Source organism: Triticum urartu, chromosome 7A, assembly GCF_056163025.1.
Source record: "Triticum urartu cultivar PI428250 chromosome 7A, HENAU_Tu73, whole genome shotgun sequence".
Classification (NCBI taxonomy): Eukaryota; Viridiplantae; Streptophyta; class Magnoliopsida; order Poales; family Poaceae; genus Triticum; species Triticum urartu.
Genome location: NC_141879.1, coordinates 574681177 through 574701052, shown reverse-complemented (window position 1 = coordinate 574701052; position 19876 = coordinate 574681177). Strand labels below are relative to the sequence as shown.

General features: G+C 46.4%; 1 protein-coding gene and 2 pseudogenes across 1 annotated transcript; all 3 read left to right on the top strand.

Moving 5' to 3' along the window:
• The first annotated feature begins 96 nt into the window (after positions 1–96).
• Positions 97–15594, top strand: LOC125519067 (protein SOSEKI 5-like; annotated as a pseudogene).
• LOC147960498 (uncharacterized) lies at positions 10073–10813 on the top strand (annotated as a pseudogene).
• LOC147960497 (uncharacterized) lies at positions 10939–12222 on the top strand. The gene is made up of 2 exons (XM_087537472.1): positions 10939–10971; positions 11029–12222. Exons 1-2 carry the CDS (start codon positions 10939–10941, stop codon positions 12220–12222), a joined length of 1227 nt encoding a protein of 408 aa, XP_087393598.1.
• Positions 15595–19876: the final 4282 nt, after the last annotated feature.

Below are 19876 nucleotides of genomic sequence, written 5' to 3'. Positions count from 1 at the left end.
CTACCCAACATTGTATCTTCCCCTGACCTGTTGTGGCGGCACAAATCGTGCGCGACGGCGCCAGCATAATCCTTGACTCAACGAGCAGAGTCCAGCATGGTGCCCAGTACTGTGAGCGGCGTCGAGGCTGTGCAGATTTTTGACCAGACGGAGGTGGCGGGGCAAGCCAAAGTGCGCGGCGGCGAGGCCGACCAGGGCGCACGGCGGCGTTGCCAGCCTAGTGCCGCATGCGCGTTCCCTCGGCCATGGCATTGGCTTGCTAAGGTTGGCCGAGCATGTGCGTGTGGTTGACTAGCAGAGCTTGCAGGTGCAGCTGGCTAGCTGTGTTGCCGGCGTGCTTCCTGTGTTCGTGCGTACGGCTTCCATGACGGCTTCCATGGAATCCATGTGCATGGCTGGGCGTCGGCGACTGCAAGAACGGCGATGGCGGCTAATGAATTCGGACGCGGCCCCGTGAGTTTCTTGCCGACCTGGAGGTGCTCGGCAGCCTCAGCCTACGCAACCTCGCCCCCGTGTGCGTTACCTCGAGCTCGGCCACGGCCACCTTGCGTGCCACCTTGAGCTCGAACGATACGGCGGCGGAGGTGGCATGTAGTGACACGCGTGGATGGGCACGCACTAGTCGACGAGCGGCGCCGACGCCGGCTGCCGGTGAGGCACCTGGAACGACGCGAAGGCTCGGCTGCACCGTGACAGCTTGACATCTCCGGGTACGGCGGCTGCATCCCTGGCCGCCATACGCCTCACGGAGCATACGGGAATGCTGAACGGGACGTACAGACGGCGTGGTGCGGCTGGCTGAGGACGAGCTGACGCGCGCCGGCGTGGAACACCTTCTCGCCCGTTTGCTACAGTGGCATGGCGGTCAAACCGGGCCACGTGGGCAGTGCTAGTCAAAACCAGGTCCACATCACACTAAAAACCGCCGGAAGTGTTATCAGGGACGGAAATTATCCGATTTGAATAGTTCAGGAACTGAGTTTTACTGGTTTCGTAATTGAGGGACGATTTCTATACTTTCGAAAGAATTCAAGGATGAAAAATATACTTATCCCTCTTAAAAAACATGAATGTACACTATTGTTCCCCGTATTAAATTAAGATTATATACCTTATAATATCAATACAGATAGATAATATAGACTGGGCACATTTGACATATGCAAATAATTTTTTTATTTACCATTTGTATCATTTTACGTATGATATAAAGATGATGCCCATGCACTAAAGACGGATTTGCAACTGCCAATTTGCTAATTTTTTTCCGAATGGAAGTGGTCGCTGAAATTGCAAACATGCCAAATGCTCGTTTATTTTTATTGTTTTGCCCTTGATATCCCGTGTGTGCCTTTAATTTGCGCTCATCAAATTACCTAGGTTGGTCCATCCATCTATGTTGTAGTAGGTGTCATGAAAAGACAACAACAACCTAATAAAGACAAACAGGATAAAAATTTCATGTCAACGTGGAGGGGAGGCACCCCACCTGGAAATATTTCCAATTTTGAGTTTTTACAAAGACACACAAGGGGTCACACGGAATGCGCAGAATGTGAGGAAATGTAAATTTAAGTATTTTTAGCATTTACTCAAATCACACCAACCTCCACAGTCAATTCCATTGAAGATGCATAAGAGAACCTAGAACTAATGGCATCAACCTAGTGAAAGAAAACTCGATAGCACCAAACACCTCAAACAACCAACAATGCTTCTCGGTGATACTTCGTTTCATTACACCATTTAACCGGGGAGAACCAAGGTGTTCTGTTTCAGACCCTTTTCCTCCTCAATAGCCCCCATTTTATCTGTTGACATCCATGCCCTCCTGCTTCCTCCTAGGGTTTTTCTCTTCTTCCCACTGCTCCAGCAAGTGGTGGCGATGGTTGGTGCGATTGAGGTGTGACCTAACGAGACATGATGACTCTAATAGCAAGGAGGACGAGAAAGGAAACATGCATGGTTGTACATCTATGGTGGAAGGTTTGCAACGAAACCCTCGCTTCCAAGATCTACAAAAAGCTTGACCTAGATTTATTTTCTGGATAAGAATGCCTTATTTTATACTCTGGTGGGGGTTAGAGGTTGTCTCTTTGCTTGCAGTGTGTTTGCAAAAAAAGATGGAGGATTTCATGATACACGTTTCGTATTGGGACCATTGTTTATAAGCGGTAAGGCGAGCACCATCCGCGTTGATGCCTAAGCACCTAAAGCGGTCATATTTGTAAGGCGTTGCCAAGGTGCCTTACCACCTAAGCGTCTAAGGTATGACCCTTCATAAACAATGTTTGGAACTCCTTTACTTTCCAAGAACTTCTCAATTCAATAAAAAATTGTCGATGTCGTCAGTAGTATTCCTGAATCATACCACCAGTTCATGGAAAAAATAGACGTGTTATTCTCAATTAGCATGTCCTAATCTCTTTAGTAACTTCCTTCGTCCTGGTTTATTGCCCCGGGTATTTTGGGTCAAACTTATAAATTTAACTAATAAAACATACACTATATATCACAAAAACATATGGTGGGAATCCTCTTTTGGATATGAATCGAACAATATACTTTTCATAGCATCTAAATCATATTTTGTTGTACCACACGTTAAACAATATTTGTGGAATGTTAAGTATTTTCATGTGGTTTTAGAAAATGATAGTAAATTTCAAAGGGAAGTGTCCATGACATTTAAACAATGTTCATACTTTAAAAATATGTACATGTCATTTTTAGAAGAAAAAAACATGAAATGCAAATATTTTTTGACGTAGTTTGTAAAAAAATAACCAAACAAATGTTCATAACATTTAAAAAATCACACATTTAAAAATATGTTTGTGACATTTAAGAAAAATGTGCATGAAATGTAAAAAATGTTCTCGCAATTTTTGAAAGTTTTTTCATACAATTCAAAGAAAAATGTTTATGACACTTCAATAATGTTTCACATGTTTACAAATATGTTCATGATATTTTGGAAAAAAAATCAGTTTGTGTTTAAAATATGTCCACCTTTTATTTACAAAATGTTCGACGTGTATTTGAAAAATGTTCAACATGTGTTAGGAGTCAGATCACATAGTTGTCCCTCGAAATCATAAAGCCTAATCATTAACACAAAACAAAAACAATCATATCTCACAGGGGTGAAATTACCCATCGGTTGTGAGGCGGCGGTTATTATACTTGTATGTGTACTTTGTTGTGGCATGGGTTGGAAGGCGGTTGCGACGGTTGTGGTTATGGTGATCGTCATCACCACCGACGTGGTTGTTGGCGTTCACGCTGGTGACCTCGAAACCACTGTTAGCTATGTCTTTAACCTTGTCAACGGAGTCAGATAGGCTGCCGAAGAGCCTATACATCACCTGGTTCTGGAACTCCTCCAAACTCCTACCTTGGGCACCTTGTCCTCCAATATCATATGACTTTTGGTGCTTCATATCTATTGTTGCTTGTGCGTGAGGAAGACGGAACCGACATTTTTGATTGGGACCTTGGGAAGGGGGAATTGTTGGGTGCATATTGGCACCTTGACGAAAACGCGGAGCGGCTAGGGCAGTGGTTTTAGGCATAAATATGAACACAACGCACCGCATGCTTCTGTAGGTAGTTCAGGGGTGGTGGTTGCACACCATGACGTCAACCAGGAAGGCAAGGGTTGTGTGGAGTGTTAATAGATACGACGTGGGCTTAGGTGGGCAATTGTGGCATAGAAGCGACACACGGTGATAGCACTTATTGCCTATGTGCGGGACAACGAAAACTGTTGTTTTTAGTTGAGTCCTAGAGGAGGGGGAGTTGCTGAATGCATATTGGCACCGTGATGCAAACTGATACTATGGCGTTATTAGGTGTAAATGTGAATATGGTGCATCTCGTGTAGTGCTAGGTCGAAGTTGGTGGCTACACGGCATGATGCCGACCATGCTGGAAGGGATGTGTGGAGTGTAAATAGACGTTACAATGCATGCTCATGTGGTGGCGTGTGGCCATGTTCATAATTATGGCATACACACGACACATGGCTTTTGGTGCTTCCTATCATTTATTGTTTGTGTGTGAGGAAAACAAAACCGTCATTTTTGGTTGGGGAAAGGTATCTAGTGCACTGGGGCAATTTGTGCTACCATGCACCGGACCCCGTTTACATTCAAAAATGTTCGGAAAAAATCCGGAAAAAACTTAGTGCATCGACACAATATCAATGTATGTTGTCACAAAAATTAAATCAAAATTCAAAACAATGCTCAAGATACAAAAATGATAAATTTGACATCAATGCAATAATGGGCCAAAACTGAAGCCCAACTTATGTTATGTACTATTCAGTGTTCAAATTTTTCATTCATGTATCTCGAACAATGTTTCAAAATTTAATTTGAATTTTTTTGAAAACGTACATTGATGTTGGTCAATGCACTAAATTCTTTCTGAATTTTTTGAACATTTTTTATTGTGTAACGGGTGACCAATGCCCCGGTGCACCACATATATCCCTGGGGCATGTAGTGGTGTTATTAGCCGTAACGCGAACACAGTGTGGTGCGTGCCCATGTAGTGGTAGGGCGTTTCTGGTGGTTGCAAGCCATGACACCCAGGCTGGTAAGGGGTGTGTGCAGTGTGAATAGACGGTGCGGCGCATGCTCTTGTGGTGGCATGTGACCATGTTGGTAATTATGGAATTCCTGAATCGCACCACCAGTAGACGGAAAAAACAAACGTGTCATTCTCCATTAGCATGTCCTAGTCACTTTAGTTACTTCCTTTGTTCGGGTTTATTGGATCCCCTCCTATTTTGGTTCAAGCTTACAAATTTAACTAATAAAACATAAACTATGTATCACAAATACATATGGTGGGAAACCTCTTTTGAATATGAATCTAATAGTACACTTTTTATAGCATATAAATCATATTTGGTTGTACCACACTTAAAAAATATTTGTGGAATATTAAGTTTTTTTATATGGTTTTAGAAAATGATAGTAAATTTCAAAAAGAAATGCTTGCGACATTTAAAAAAATTCCACACGTTTACAATATGTTCATGACATTTTTAGAAAAATAATAATGTAAATGTAAATAGTTTTTCACGTAGTTTGTAAAAAATTCAAACCATTCAAAAGAGTGTTCAAAACATTAAAAATGTTCAAGCATTTAAAGTTATGTTTATGACATTATAAAGAAAATATTCATGAAATGTAAAAAATATGTTCGCAAAATGTTCAAAATTTGTTTCGTACAATTCAAAGAAAAAATTTCATGACACTTTAATAACGTTTCACATGTTTAAAAATATGTTCATGATATTTTTAAATGTTCATACATTTAAAAATATGCCCATCACATTGTTTTAATGTTCATAAAATGTACAAAATTCTTCACGTATTTTAAGGAGATGTTCTGTACCATTAAAAATATGTTTATGACATTTGAAAATGTTTCTAATATTCAAATATGTGTTCCTGACATGTTTAAAAAATGGTCATCGTGTATTCATAAATGTTTAACGTGTGTTCGACAAACGTCCAACATGTGTTCGGAAAAGTGTTCAATATGAACTTGAAAAAAAATGTTGTGGATCTAAAAAATATTTTACGTGTATTCAAAAAACAAGATGTATTTGTAAAAATGTCACCGTGTATTACAGAAAGGAAAAATAAGAAGAAAAGGATAGAAAAATGAACAAACAATTAAAAGAAAAATCTAAAAATGAAAACCGATAAACTAGTTGAAAAATAAAGGAAAAAACTCGATGAAACTTCCCCAAAACTAATACCCACTGTGCATATATGGAAATTTCTGAAAACGGTTCACACACAACATTTTTTGCGTCCGCCCGTTCGCGCAAACGCTGTAGGGGAGAGCTATATTTGTCTCAAAATAAGTTCTAGACTTTTGTTCCGCTATGGTAGGTTATTATGATGTCTTACTTGATATTTATGTTGGGAAGATCTAGATGAGTACTCCAAACTATCAATTCAAAAAATATAGACTTCCATTTTGAACAATTATATGGAAAAGAAATGTAAAAAATGTCAATTCTTGGTACTAAAATGAAGGAAATGAATATATACCCAAAATTTCATTAGTTGGTCTTTGCTCGAAACAAATGTCTATTGGATGGACTGGTACTGAAACTATCTAAGATACTACAAAAGGGCTATAGAGAAGCTATTTTCTTGTGAAAAACATTCCAAAGAAACTCAAATAATTTTAGGGCATGTTGTGGAGACACTGAGGTGATATAATTTTCGAAGAGTTCATGTACTCGTTGATGACATGTTTGCACCTTTTATGGCTTATTACTATTAATATTATTTTTCTTGCAAGATGTTACAGATATTTTACATAACCATCCCATATTATGAATATGTTGAGCTCTTAGAAAATTTGGTGTGAAGCAAGAAGTTTTATTGTAGCCTTATGATAAGGATATTCAAAGCCTAATTAAATTTAACTACAGCTTATTGGAGATAAAGGAAAGCACATGTGATAAAATTTCATAATAGAAAATACCCATGGGAATTTATGAATGTAACGAACTTGTGGAAGTAACTGTCATTTTGTTTGTTATGTACTTCTAACTAATCTAGGTTTCACAGATGGATGTGGGTATCGGTTGGGGCCGAGGCTAGGGCTCCTTCTGCTTTTCCAACAGAAAGTATTTCAGTTATGCACAATCAATTAATGAGATTCAATTAGACTGTTGTATGGAAATAATCTAAAATATTTAGGCCCTTTCACAGTTCTGTATTCTTTAAAAACATGAATAAGCTATTGTTCCCCGGACTAAATTAAGATTGTATACCTTATAATATCAATACAGATGGATAATATGGACTAGGCACATTAGACATATACAAATAAAAAATTATTTACATTGTAGTATTTTATGTGTGATATAAAGATGATGGCCGTGCACTAAAGACGGATTTGCAACTGCCAATTTGCTAGTTGTTCCCGAATGGAAGTGGACGCTCAAATTGTAAACATGTCAAACCCTCATTTATTTTTACTGTTGCCCTTGATATCATGTTTGTGCCTTTGATTTGCGCTCATCAAATCTTACATTCTTAAGAAGCTGGTCCCAATTCTGTCAACATGCAAAGTGTCCACCTCAACGTTCCCACTAAGGCCATACACTTAAGTATTCTCCTCCACTAAGCCATGCAAAATCTGCCAAATAAGCGAACGTCCCCACTAAGGGCATGTTCTAATGTCCACCCAACTCCACAAACTCCTCAAATACAGCTTCTCATTGCAGCTTCCAACTCCATGCAGCGACACGAATGTGTTCGATAGCATTGCCAGCTTCTTGCTTCGTCATCACGGGCTGGCAGCATCGCTGGCTTGTTTGAGCGCCAAAATGGGCCGGCTGGACCAGCCCAGGTCGGCCAGCCTGTGTACGAGAGAGGAATTGCTGTATCGATTCGAGGGGGGCCGCTCGTGCCATCTATTTCAAAGGGGAGGAGGACGAACCGTTTTCTTTGGCGGTGGCAAGTTTTTGTAAATATGACAAACTCCCAGCTTCTCAATTTGGTGGAGCTCGGCTTTTCCAGCTTTGCATTTTTGCACTACGGGTTGCCTCAGCTTCTCATATTCCACTTCTAGGAGCTAAAACGTTCGGCCCAACTCCAAGTTTGGAATTTGTGGAGTTGGAAGCTGGAGGGCTGCAGAACAGGCCTTAAGGCCATGCATTTAAGTCTTCTCTCCCACTAAGCCATGCATTAAGCCATGCAAAATTTGCCACATAAGCGAACTTATAATTTACAATTTTTTTGCATTAGTTTATGCATGTAACGCTACCATACATGCATGTTAGTCATCCTTCACATTTTTGTTCGAAATGATATTTTTAACAGTAATTCAAAAGTTTATATTCTATTTTTAGAGACTTTCTTTTATTCATTTTCAAGCTTATATATTCTTTTCATTAGATTTAGTTATTTTTTAGCAACTATTTACACATTTTTCCATAAAGTTACCGCAGCAATGCGCGGGGTATCATCTAGTTAACTAGGTTATTTCATCCATCTATGTTGCAGTAGGTGTTATGCAAAGACGATAACAACCTAACAAAAACACAAAACATAAAAATTTCATGTCAACATGGAGAGGAGGCACCCCACCTGGATAAGTTTCAAATTTTGAGTTTTTTCGAAGACAAACAAGGTGTCGCATGAAATTTGAGGAAATGTAAATTTAACTATTTTTACCATTTACCCAAATCACACCAACCTCCACATTCAAATCAATTGAAGATGGCATTAGAGAACTAGAAACAATTGCATCAACATAGTGAAAGAAAACTCGATACAACCAAACACCTCAAACAACCGATAATGCTGCTCGATGATCCTTTGCTTCATTGGACCACTCATCTGGGGGAGCAAGGTGTTCTATTCCATACCCTTTACCTCCTCAACAGCCCACTTTATCTGTGACAACCATGCCCACATGCTTCCTCCTCCTAGTTTTTTCTCTTCTTTCCACTACCACCAACAAGTGGTGGCGATGGTTGGGGTGATTGAGGTGTGACCTGACGAGACATGATGACTCTAATAGCAAGGAGGACGAGAAAAGAAACATGCATGGTTGTAGATCTATGGTGGAAGGTTTGAGACAAAACCCTCGCTCACAAGAGCTCCAAAAGGCTTGATCTAGATTTATTTTCTAGATAAGAATGTCTTATTTTATACTTTGGTGGGTTCGGAGGTTATCTCTTTGCTTGCATCATGTTTGCAAAAAAGATGGAGGATTTCATGCTATATGTTTCATTTTGGAACCATTGTTTATAAGCGGTAAGGCGACCTAAGGCGAGCACCATAGGCGTTGACGCCTAAGCACGTACAACGGCCATATTTGTAAGGAGTTGCCAAGGCGCCTTATAACCTAAGCGATGTCTAAGCGTCTAAGATAGGACCCTACATAAACAATGTTTCGGACTCCTTCTATTTCCATGAACTTCCCAATTCAACAAAACTATTGATGTCATCAATAGTATTCCTGAATCGTACCACCAGTTGACTGAAAAACTGACGTGTTATTCTCAATGAGGAAAGTATCATTTTCCCATGAAATCCTCTATGATGCAATTTCCCCCTCAACTCTAATACCGGATCAATCAGCTCCTCAAATCTTTAAAACCGGATCAGTTCCCCCCTGGGGTGGTTTTGGACTTGATTTTGAGTGGTTTTGACTCGCCCCATGTACCCGCTCTGCTCTCCTCCGTTCCATATCGCTTCAAATCATGCCAGTCATGGACTCAGGTTCTACCTCTGCTTACTAATTAACAATGTCGATGCGCAGACGTGCTGGACAAGCTGACCGTGCTTCGGGGCGCCTGCATGGGAGACGCCTACTCCTGGTCCTCCAAGCGGAGTTACAAGACCGGCTATGTCTGGCAGACTGGCATGACCTCACCGCCGACGTTCCCGTGCACCCGCCAGGCGCCAGCGGCGCTGAGTACGCGCTCAAGGGCTCTGAGCTGCTCCGCCTCCTCCCTGCACGACGCCTCCACTGTCTCATCCTTGTCCTCCTCCACCTCTAGATGCTAGGTCGGGAACGAGGAGATGCCCACAGCGTCCATTAGCAGGGGCCACGGCCGATGCAAGAACTCGATCTCCTTCGACATCGGCGAGTACAGTGTGGTCGTCGTGCAGTGGCACTGTGTTACGACCTCTGCTCCCCCTGGCCCAACTACTGCTACGCCCATTGGGCCGGAACGGCCCCGTCGACAAGTCAAGCCCAACAGTTGGCTGGCGGCCCAAGTCTGGGACACCACTCGCTAGGTTAAGTATCACCTGTTCCCCTCCTGTGCGGGGTGGCGTTGATGTAATCGGCTAGGCGGCGGCTCTCCTCTCCCAGTCCCCTTCCCTTCTCCACCTAGAACATCCGATCGGCCAGAATTCTTGTATCCTTGATCCTATAAGAGAATTATTGTAGTGGGAGCCTAACAAGTGGCATCAGAGCCGTCCCGATCCACCCCAAAAAATTTCTCACCACCATCAATCTGGCCGGCTGCTTTCCTTCAATTATCCAGACACAATGGGGCAAGGTCACGGCCATGGAGGAGGTCAACAAGGCTCTAGCTTACCTGACGGCGACGATCAGTGCCATGTCCGCCTAGATCAGTGAGATCCACCCGGTGGTTCTCGATCTTCAAGGGTGGCGTCCGGCGATCGAGCGATCCGTCGACGAGTTGCCTGCGGAGGTGACCGATCTCCGCCAACACATCCAGGCACCACGCCCGGTGTCCGAGCAGGCGCCCGATCCGGTGCTGCCGAAGGAGACGGCGCCCCTGATCTGCCTCTTCGACCTGCCGCCCTGCTTCCGGCCACGGCCGGCGCGTCCCTCGCTCGACCAGGCGAGCAGCCACACGCTCGCGGTGACGGCAGTCACGGGCCCGGTGACCACGGCGTTGCACATGATCTTCGGGGGAAATCGGTGGGTGACAATCACACCCCACGATTGCCTCTGGCCACTGGTATGTCTGATTTCCTTCTATATGGCGAGCAATCGTTCTTAGGGGACCGGGGGTATCACCGTTTGCCACCACCGCCGCGGTTCGATTTCCCTGTTTTCGACGGGACGAACCCGAAGGCTTGGCGTCTTAAATGTGAAGCTTACTTTCGTGTCTGCACCCTTAGCCCTGACAATTGGGTTAGCTGTGCTGCCATGTATTTCACAGATGGGGCGCTCACCTGGCTCCAATCCTCCCAAGCTCACTTGCAGTATCAGGATTGGGGGGGTTTTGCTGCTGCAATCTGCACCCGGTTTGGACGTGAGGAATTCCAGAACCTGTTAAGGCAGTTTAATAGGTTGAAACAAACCGGCACAGTGGCAGAATATGCAGAGCAATTTACTCAAATTATGCATCACTTCCTGGCACATCACCCCTCTTGGGATCCTGCATTTTTTGTTACCCAACTCATGGAGGGTTTGCAGCGTGATATTCATGCAGCTGTTGTCTTGCATTGACCCCAAACTCTGGATACTACTGTGGATCTCGCATGTTTGCAGGAAGAAGTGGTGGACGCATTCCGGCGGGACGATGGGCACCACTCGTTTCCACCTTCGCTACCAGTGACTGGACGCGCTACGCCGCGCACGGCACTGCCGCTTCCGCCACCCCCACCGAAGCCAGGCGTCGCGGTACCGGAGGCGCGACGAGAGGACCGTCGCGACCACGACAACAACAAGTTCACCTCTAATGATGACAAGCTGGCGGCTCTCCGTGCCTATCAACGTGCCAAGGGTCTTTGCTTCACCTGCGGCGAGCGATGGAGTCGCGAGCACCGGTGCGCCCCTACGGTACAACTACATGTCGTCGAAGAGCTTCTTGAAATGCTACAAGGCCAGCCTGCCGAGCAAGGGCAAGGGGAATCTGCGCCAAGTGAAGCAGACTGTTGTGTTCTGTACAAGGAAGCCCTCGAAGGAGCCGAATCACCCACAACAATGCGATTGCACGGCTGGGTGCAGGACCGAGAGGTCTTAATGCTGGTGGACTCTGGATCCTCTCATAGCTTCATTAGCTCGACCTTGGCTCATCAACTGCAAGGGGTCCAGAGCGCGCGCCGCCCACTGTCTGTGCGCGTTGCTAATGGCGGCGTCCTTTGCAGTGATCAGGAGATACCCAAGTGCGAATGGCATTCGCAGGGGGTCAAATTCACCACTGACCTCAAGGTCTTGCCCCTGGGATGTTACGATGTGATACTGGGAATTGATTGGCTGGCTTGTCACAGCCCGATGCAAGTGCATTGGCTGGAGAAGACGATGGATTTTCAATACAACGGAGTTCCAGTGCATCTCTGCGGTGCCCGAGCCGATGTTACTCGATGTGATCTCATCTCAGGGGTGGAACTACACCATCTGCTCGAGCAAGATGCATTCACCAGGGTGGTTCAGCTATGTGCTACTGTGCAAGACATGGAGCAGCCCCCATTACCGGCGGCAATTGGAAATCTCATCGAGCAATATGGAGTCCTGTTTGAAGAGCCAAAAGGATTGCCACCACAAAGATCTTTTGACCACTCGATTCCGCTGGTTCCCGGAGCCCGTCTAGTGAACCTGCGTCCATACAGGCACAACCCAGGACAGAAGGATGAAGTGGAGAAGCAACTAGTTGAGATGTTAGAGCAGGGCATCATTCAGCCCAACGTGAGTCCTTTCGCATCCCCGGTCTTGCTGGTACAGAAAAAAGACCTCACTTGGTGATTCTGCGTCGATTACCGGCACCTCAATGCGGTAACCATCAAGAATCGTTACCCTCTACCAGTCATTGAGGAGCTCTTGGACGAGTTGGCAGGCTCACAGTTTTTTACAAGCTTGGACATGCGAGCGGGCTACCATCAGATTCGCATGAGGCCTGAGGATGAGCACAAAACGGCATTCAAGACGCATCATGGTCATTTTGAATTCAAGGTCATGCCCTATGGTGTTACGGGGGGCCATCAACTTTTCAAGGAGGCATGAACATTGTCCTATCACCTCTGCTTCGAAAAGGCGTACTTGTCTTCATTGATGACATCTTAATACATAGCGAGGACGAGGACTCGCATCTCAGCGTGCTCCAACAGGTCTTCCAGCTCTTGAAAAAACACAATCTGAAGGTCAAGCTTAGCAAATGCTCTTTCGTGCAGCCAAAATTGGTCTACTTGGGCCATGAAATCAGTGGGGAAGGTGCCCACACAGATCACAAGAACATTCTGGCCGTTCAGCAATGGCCGATGCCCAGCAACATCAAAGAAGTGCGTGGATTCTTAGGCCTGGCAGGGTATTACCGCAAATTTGTTCGGGGGTTCACAGTCACCAGTCGACCACTCACAGACTTGCTCAAAAAAGGTGTCGTGTTTCGCTGGACAGACCTCGAAGACGGCGCTTTCCGTGCCCTTCAGCAGGCACTGGTTACGGCGCCGGTGCTGGCGTTACCCAACTTCACAAAAACCTTCAAGCTGGAAATAGACGCATCGGATCAAGGCATTGGAGCAGTGCTCTCCCAGGATAAGCACCCGATCGGGTACTTGAGCCGTGCGTTGGGGCCACGCAACCGACTCCTGAGCACATATGAGAAAGAAGGCTTGGCGATCCTGATGGCAGTTGATCACTGGCGAACATACCTCCAGAATGATGATTTTATTGTGCATACAGACCAGCGAAGCCTCATTCACCTTGAAGATCAACACCTGGCCACTCTGTGGCAACAGAAGATAATGGCCAAACTGTTGGGACTGCGCTACCGCATTGTGTACAAGAAAGGAACAGACAACCGCGCCACAGATGCCCTCTCGCGCGTACCGGGACCCCCCATGGCGATTTGACAGCTATTACCACTGCAGTACCAGCCTGGCTCGAGGCAGTTCAGCAAGGGTCCGAGGGCGACCCCGCGGCTCAACGCCTGCTGGCCCGCTTGGCCACACAGCAAGGCAACCTCGATGGGTACACACTACAGGAGGGCATCATTCGGCAACATGGGCGCATTTGGCTGGGTGACAATGTGGACTTACAGAAACAACTTCTGGATGCTCTACACACAGGAGCAATTGGGGGCCACTCGGGATTTAATGCAACCTACCGACGGGTTCGACGCCTATTCACCTGGCATGGACTGAAACACCATGTCAAGCTCTTTATTGAGGCATGCCAGATATGCAAACAAGCCAAGCCTGAACGGGTCCGTTACCCCGGCCTGCTGGAGCCATTACCGGTGCCTAACCAAGCATGGCAAATGATCACAATAGACTTTGTGGAGGGTCTTCCCCGTTCATCTGGCTGCAATTCCATCTTAGTGGTTGTGGACAAATTCTCTCTATGCTCACTTCATTGCCTTATCTCACCCATTCACTGCCTTCCAAGTGGCGCAGGCGTTTCTGGCTCACGTCTACAAGCTACATGGATTGCCCGAGTCCATTGTCTCCGACCGGGATCCCATCTTCACGAGCACCCTGTGGAAAGAGTTGTTCCGTCTCTCATACCAAGTTGCGGATGAGCACAGCGCACCACCCGCAGATGGACGGGCAAACGGAGCGAGTCAATCAGTGTCTCGAAACCTTCCTTCGCTGCTTTGTCCACGCGTGCCCTACAAAATGGTATGCATGGTTGCCTCTTGCTGAATTTTGGTATAATACTTCACCACACTCTGCTCTGGGCACCACTCCCTTTGAGGTTCTCTACGGGCGCGCGCCTCGCTACTTCGGTATCATCGACCCCGTCGCGTGTGCCTCCCCGGACTTGTCGGATTGGCTGCAAGACCACGCACAGATGGAGGCCTTGATCCGCCAGCATCTTCTCCGAGCGCGCCAAGCCATGAAGGACTCCGCCAACAAGCGTCGATCTTATCGGGTGTTCGCCGTTGATGACTGGGTTTTCCTCAAGCTTCAACCGTACGTGCAACGCTCCGTGGCTACCCGTGCCAATCAGAAGCTAGCTTTCCGCTACTTCGGGCCGTACAAGGTTCTCCAACGCGTTGGCGCGGTCGTGTACAAGCTACAACTTCCAGACTCCACCTTGATACACCCTGTCTTCCATGTTTCCCAGCTGCGTCAAGCTCTTCCGCCAACTGAACAAGTCCAAGACCAGCTCCATGCAACAGCGGCGGCAAGTCCAGTTCCAGAGGAGATCCTGGAACGCCGGACTACGCAACGCGGCCGCTCGGAAGTACCTCAGGTTTTGGTGCGCTAGACTGATCAGCCATCGGAATTCGCGACATGGGAAGATTCTGAGGAGCTCCGGCAGCATTTTCCACGAGCACCAGCTTGGGGGCAAGCTGTGTCTCAAGGAGGAGGGGGTGTTACGGCCTCTGCTCCCCCTGGCCCAACTACTGCTACGCCCATTGGGCCGGAACGGCCCGGTCGACAAGTCAAGCCTAACAGTCGGCTGACGGCCCAAGTCTGGGACACCACTCGCTAGGTTAAGTATCACCTGTTTCCCTCCCGCGCGGGGTGGCGTTGATGTAATTGGCTAGGCGGCGGCTCTCCTCTCCTGATCCCCTTCCCTTCTCCACCTAGAACACCCGATCGGCAGAATTCTTGTATCCTTGATCATGTAAGAGAATTATTGTAGTGGGAGCCTAACACACTGGGGCGGACGTCGCCACACGGACTGGCGAGAGACGCCGCCGGCACCGGGGCCCAGAGCCGTCTCCGCCACAAGAGCTTACGACAGAGCTCGAAGCTGATGAGATCTCGCTGCCGACATCGTCCAGCAGCCCCGACACGCTGGAGATGCTCATCAAGAATGACGCCCGCGTGGCCTCGAACACCGCCGCCGCTCGCCGGGAGGAAGAGAATGCGGGCATGGCGCGGCAGGGCGTGATCGCGGGCGGGCGGATGAGCGCGTCAGCGGTGCTGATGCAGCTCATCTCCTGCAGCGGCCAAGCTGGATGCCGGTCCGGGTGATGCTAGGCACACAGAGCGGTTCCTGCACGGGCAATCGGACTTGAGCAGTAGCATGGCAGCAAATGGCTACTCGGGAAGCATCGGCGTCAGTGTAGGCATGAAGTGGGAGTACTTCTGCGGCAGCCTGGTCGAGACCAAGAAGACGGTGAGCGGCGAGCATGCCGGACACGGAGGCGAGCTAGGCGCACACTGAAGACGTGAAGTGCATGGTTATAACCGAGAGAAGTGCACGGTCTGGGTCAAAACCACTCAAAAATCAAGTCCAAAACCACTTTAGGGGGGAATTGATCCGGTTTTAGAGATTTGAGGGGCTGATTGATCCGGTATAGAAGTTGAGGGGAAAATTGATCCATCAAAGAGGATTTCGCGGGAAAACGATACTTTCCTCATTCTCAATTAGCATGTCCTAATCTCTTTAGGTACTTCCTTCCCTGGTTTATTGCGCCCCCCCCCCCCCCCCCTCCTTCGTATTTTTTGGCCAAACTTATGTATTTAACTAATAAACATAAACTATATATCACAAAAACATATGCTAGGAATCCTCTTTTGGATATGAAGCATCTAACAGTATATTTTTCATAGCATATAAATCATATTTTTGTTGTACCACCCGTTAAAAAATATTTGTGGAATGTTAAGTTTTTTCATGCGGTTTTAGAATATGATAGTAAATTTCAAAAAGAAAAGTCCCTGACATTCAAACAATGTTCATACGTTTAGAAATATGCGCATGATATTTTTAGAAAAAAAATACATGAAAATAAAATATTTTTCCCGTAGTTTGTAAAAAAAATCAAACCATTCAAATAAATGTTCATAACATTTAAAAAATGTTCACCCATTTAAAAATATGTTTGTGACATATTAAAAAAATATTCATGAAATGTAAAAAAAATGCGGAATTTTTTAAAGTTTTTTCATACCATTCAAAAAAAATGTTCATGGCACTTCAATAGTGTTTCACATGCTTAAAAATATGCTCATAATATTTTGGAAAAAAATCAGTTTGTGTTTAAAATATGTTCACTATTTATTTATAAAATGTTTAACGTGCACTCGAAAAATGTTCAACACGTGATAGGGGTCAGATCCCATAGTTGTCCCTCTAAATCATAAAGTCTAATCATTAACGCACAACAAAAACAATCAGATCTCATAGGGATGAAATTGCCCATCGGTTGTCATGGAGGCGGCGGTTATTAGACTTGTATGTCTGCTCTGTTGTGGCAAGGGTTAGAAGGCGGTTGCAACGGTTGTGGTTCTTGTGATCGTCGCCACCACTGGCGTGGTTGTTGGCGTTCACACCGGTGACCTCGCGACCATCGTTTGCTCCGTCTTTCACCTTGTCATCAGAGCCAGATAGGCTGCTGAAGAGCATAAACATCACCTGGTTCTGAAACTCCTCCAAACTCCTACCTTGGGCACCTTGTCCTCCAATAGCCTCCAACCACTACAAAAAAAGACACATCTGTGACATCATGGCCCGAACAAAAACTTTTTCTATCATGTATGTGACACCTTTGTGACTCTATGATGATAATTATGACAAAAACACGTATCATCTTAGATGTGGTGGGTTCCTACTTCTATGGTAAACAATTATGACAGAAAATAGGCTCTTTTGTTTTGGGCAGGCCGGAGGCGCACCTGCATGACATTCTTTGGTTCGTTCATGACGTAAAAAATCGTGGTAGAAGTGAGGGCGAGAAAAAATTTTGGGAGTTTCCGGTTACGGTGGGCAATCGGGGGTGGTCGGGCCTGAGCGATGCAGTCATTTGCATGTTTCTCTCGTACGCGCGCGTTTGTGCGAGCCGATGTTCGCTAACTAAACCCGAGCAAGGCGTTCTCTTACTGAACCCGAGCGATCGATCCCTTGCACTACGTACTGAACCTGATCGATCCCTTCGCTGCTAACTAAACCCGAGTGATTCCTTCGCTCCTAACTGAACCCAATCGATCCTTCTCGATGCTTACTGAAGCCGATCGAGCCCCCATGCGAGATGTAGTCAGCCGGTGTTGAGAGGTAGTGTTGGGTTACCTCTCGATGAACAGTGCATGTTGCTGTCGCGCACGCGATACACGTAGACAAGAGTCGAGACGCGTCGATCGAGACGGTTGGTTGGCTGTGGATGAACAGTTCCCGTTGCGGCCGCCCGCTCGTACACCTCTCCCTAGCCAGTTGGGGTTTGATGAACATGACCCCGTGGTAGTAGTCGGTTGCCGTTGGAACAGGACCCGAGGAGGCCATGCCGCGGTACGCCACACCCTAGTCGATTGGGGGTGGATGAAAAGGACCCCATGGAGGCTGGAAAGGAAGTTGACGGTGGATGAACAGTGGACAGCGAAGATGCGCGGTAGGAAGATGACGGTAGATGAATAGTGGTTCGTGGAGTCCCATTTTGTGGTACGCCACACCGCTCCCGATGAACAGGACCCCGTTTTGACCGTAGGCAGTTGGCGAGAAGTCTGTTTCCTCCATTTTGCGGTATGTGAAACCCCTGCCAGTCGACATGACCCCATTTAGACCGTAGGCAGTCGAAGAGAACTTCGTTTTGTCCGTTTTGCGATACACCAGACCCTGAGCTGGTGGAGGGTCGATGAACAGGACCCCATTTTGGTTGTTCCGTCCAAGCCGATGGCTCCCGGTGAACAAGACGCATTCTCACCCAATCACTTGGCTCCCGATGAACACGACGTTGTTTCCTCTGTTCCGACCCAGCCGATTGGTTGCCGATGAATAAGACGTCGTTGCTGTACACGTTCGAGACCCCGCTCATATGTATGTACATGGTCGTGTTTTTGCAGTGTGGTTGTACGTATTTGTACATGATTTAGACAGGACTGACTGAACTGCTACCGCTCCTTACTTGGCCACGTTCATCGTGGCAGAGAGACCGATCGACCGGTATGTATGTACACGTTAGCGACCAAACAGATAACGTTACATACGCTTCGACCTGGTGGATCTCAACTGTCATGGGGAATAAGGAGGCACTTCCTTCCGTGTGAAGATATAGCTGGTTGGTCCCGTCTGTCATGGGGAGGATTCGATTTTTGTCGCGTAATAAGGAGGCACTTCCTTGTGTGCAAAGATGTGGCTGGTGGGTCCCAGCTGTCAGGGAGAGGAAACTTTTTTTCCACACAATAAGGAGTCACTTCCTTGCATGCAACCGTGGACCATGGATCTTGTAGGTCATTCACCTAGTTGCATATCTAGACAACCTATTTGTTGCTAAATCTAATTTGTTAAGAAAATCTAAAAATTGCTAGTTTCCTATTCATCATATCAATCTTTCAACCACTTCAAGTCCTCTTCCCCACTCTCCAAACACAACCTATTCTGGCGCCACTTCTGGATGAAGACTCGGTGAAATAGACATGTTTGTGAAGATGCAGACTACCTGCACCTGGACAGAAAGACCCTATGAAGCTTCACTGTTCCCTGGGATTGGCTTTGGGCCTTTCCTGCGCAGCTTAGGTGGAACGCAAAGAAGGCCCCCTTCCGGGGGGGCAGAGCCATCAGTGAGATACCACTCTGGAAGAGCTCGGATTCTAACCTTGTGTCAGACTCGCAGCTCGTCTCGTCGCTACCTTATCCTATTTCCATACTTTTGTCGCTCCATCCCCGTATGGGTGGAGAACCCGTCGCTATCTCGGCTATGATACCGGAGGCTCTAGGGAAGTCGGAGGAGAGAGCACTCATCTTGGGGTGGGCTTACTACTTATATGCTTTCAGCAGTTATCCTCTCTTCCCCGCAAAAAAAGTAGTTATCCTCTCTAAACTTAGCGGATACTATGATAGCGATAGCATTTGCCAATTCGGCAGTTCGATCTATGATTTCACATTCATGGACGTTGATAAGATCCTTCCATTTAGTAGCACCTTAGGATGGCATAGTTAATGGCGAGGTTCAAAAGAGGAAAGGCTTGCGGTGGATACCTAGGCACCCGGAGACGAGGAAGGGCGTAGCAAGCGACAAAATGCTTCGGGGAGTTGAAAATAAGCATAGATCCGGAGATTCCCAAATAGGTCAACCTTTTAAACTGCCTGCTGAATCCATGAGCAGGCAAGAGACAACCTGACGAACTGAAACATCTTAGTAGCCAGAGAAAATTCCATCCTTACTGGATCAATTCTCTATACCACTTTGCAATGAAAAGAGGAATGTTTGTTATGGTAAAACTTCATTTAAAACGATGTGGTAGAAAGCAACGTGCGGCTTGAAGGACATGATCAATTGTGGATTTTGATATCCATCATTTTCCATAGACATGTGTTCAATCATATTCGGGAGGGGTGGTGGCGTACGATGATTATTTCGTAAGCAAGGGGGATGCCCTGGGAAAGGTTGGCTTCTCGATGGTGTGGAACATGCTTTTGGTGTTTTTTAATCTCGATGGGACATCGCTCGGTATCCTAGAACAACACTAAGAAGTTGTGATAGATGATGACTACTTGCATGATTATGCACAAC

Excerpts from the sequence above, each read along its gene's own strand:
- LOC147960497 (XM_087537472.1), top strand. The coding sequence starts at position 10,939 with ATGGAGGGTTTGCAGCGTGATATTCATGCAGCT. Across the intron at positions 10,972-11,028 it reads AGCGTGATATTCATGCAGCT|GAAGAAGTGGTGGACGCATT; the intron begins GTTGTCTTGCAT and ends GCATGTTTGCAG.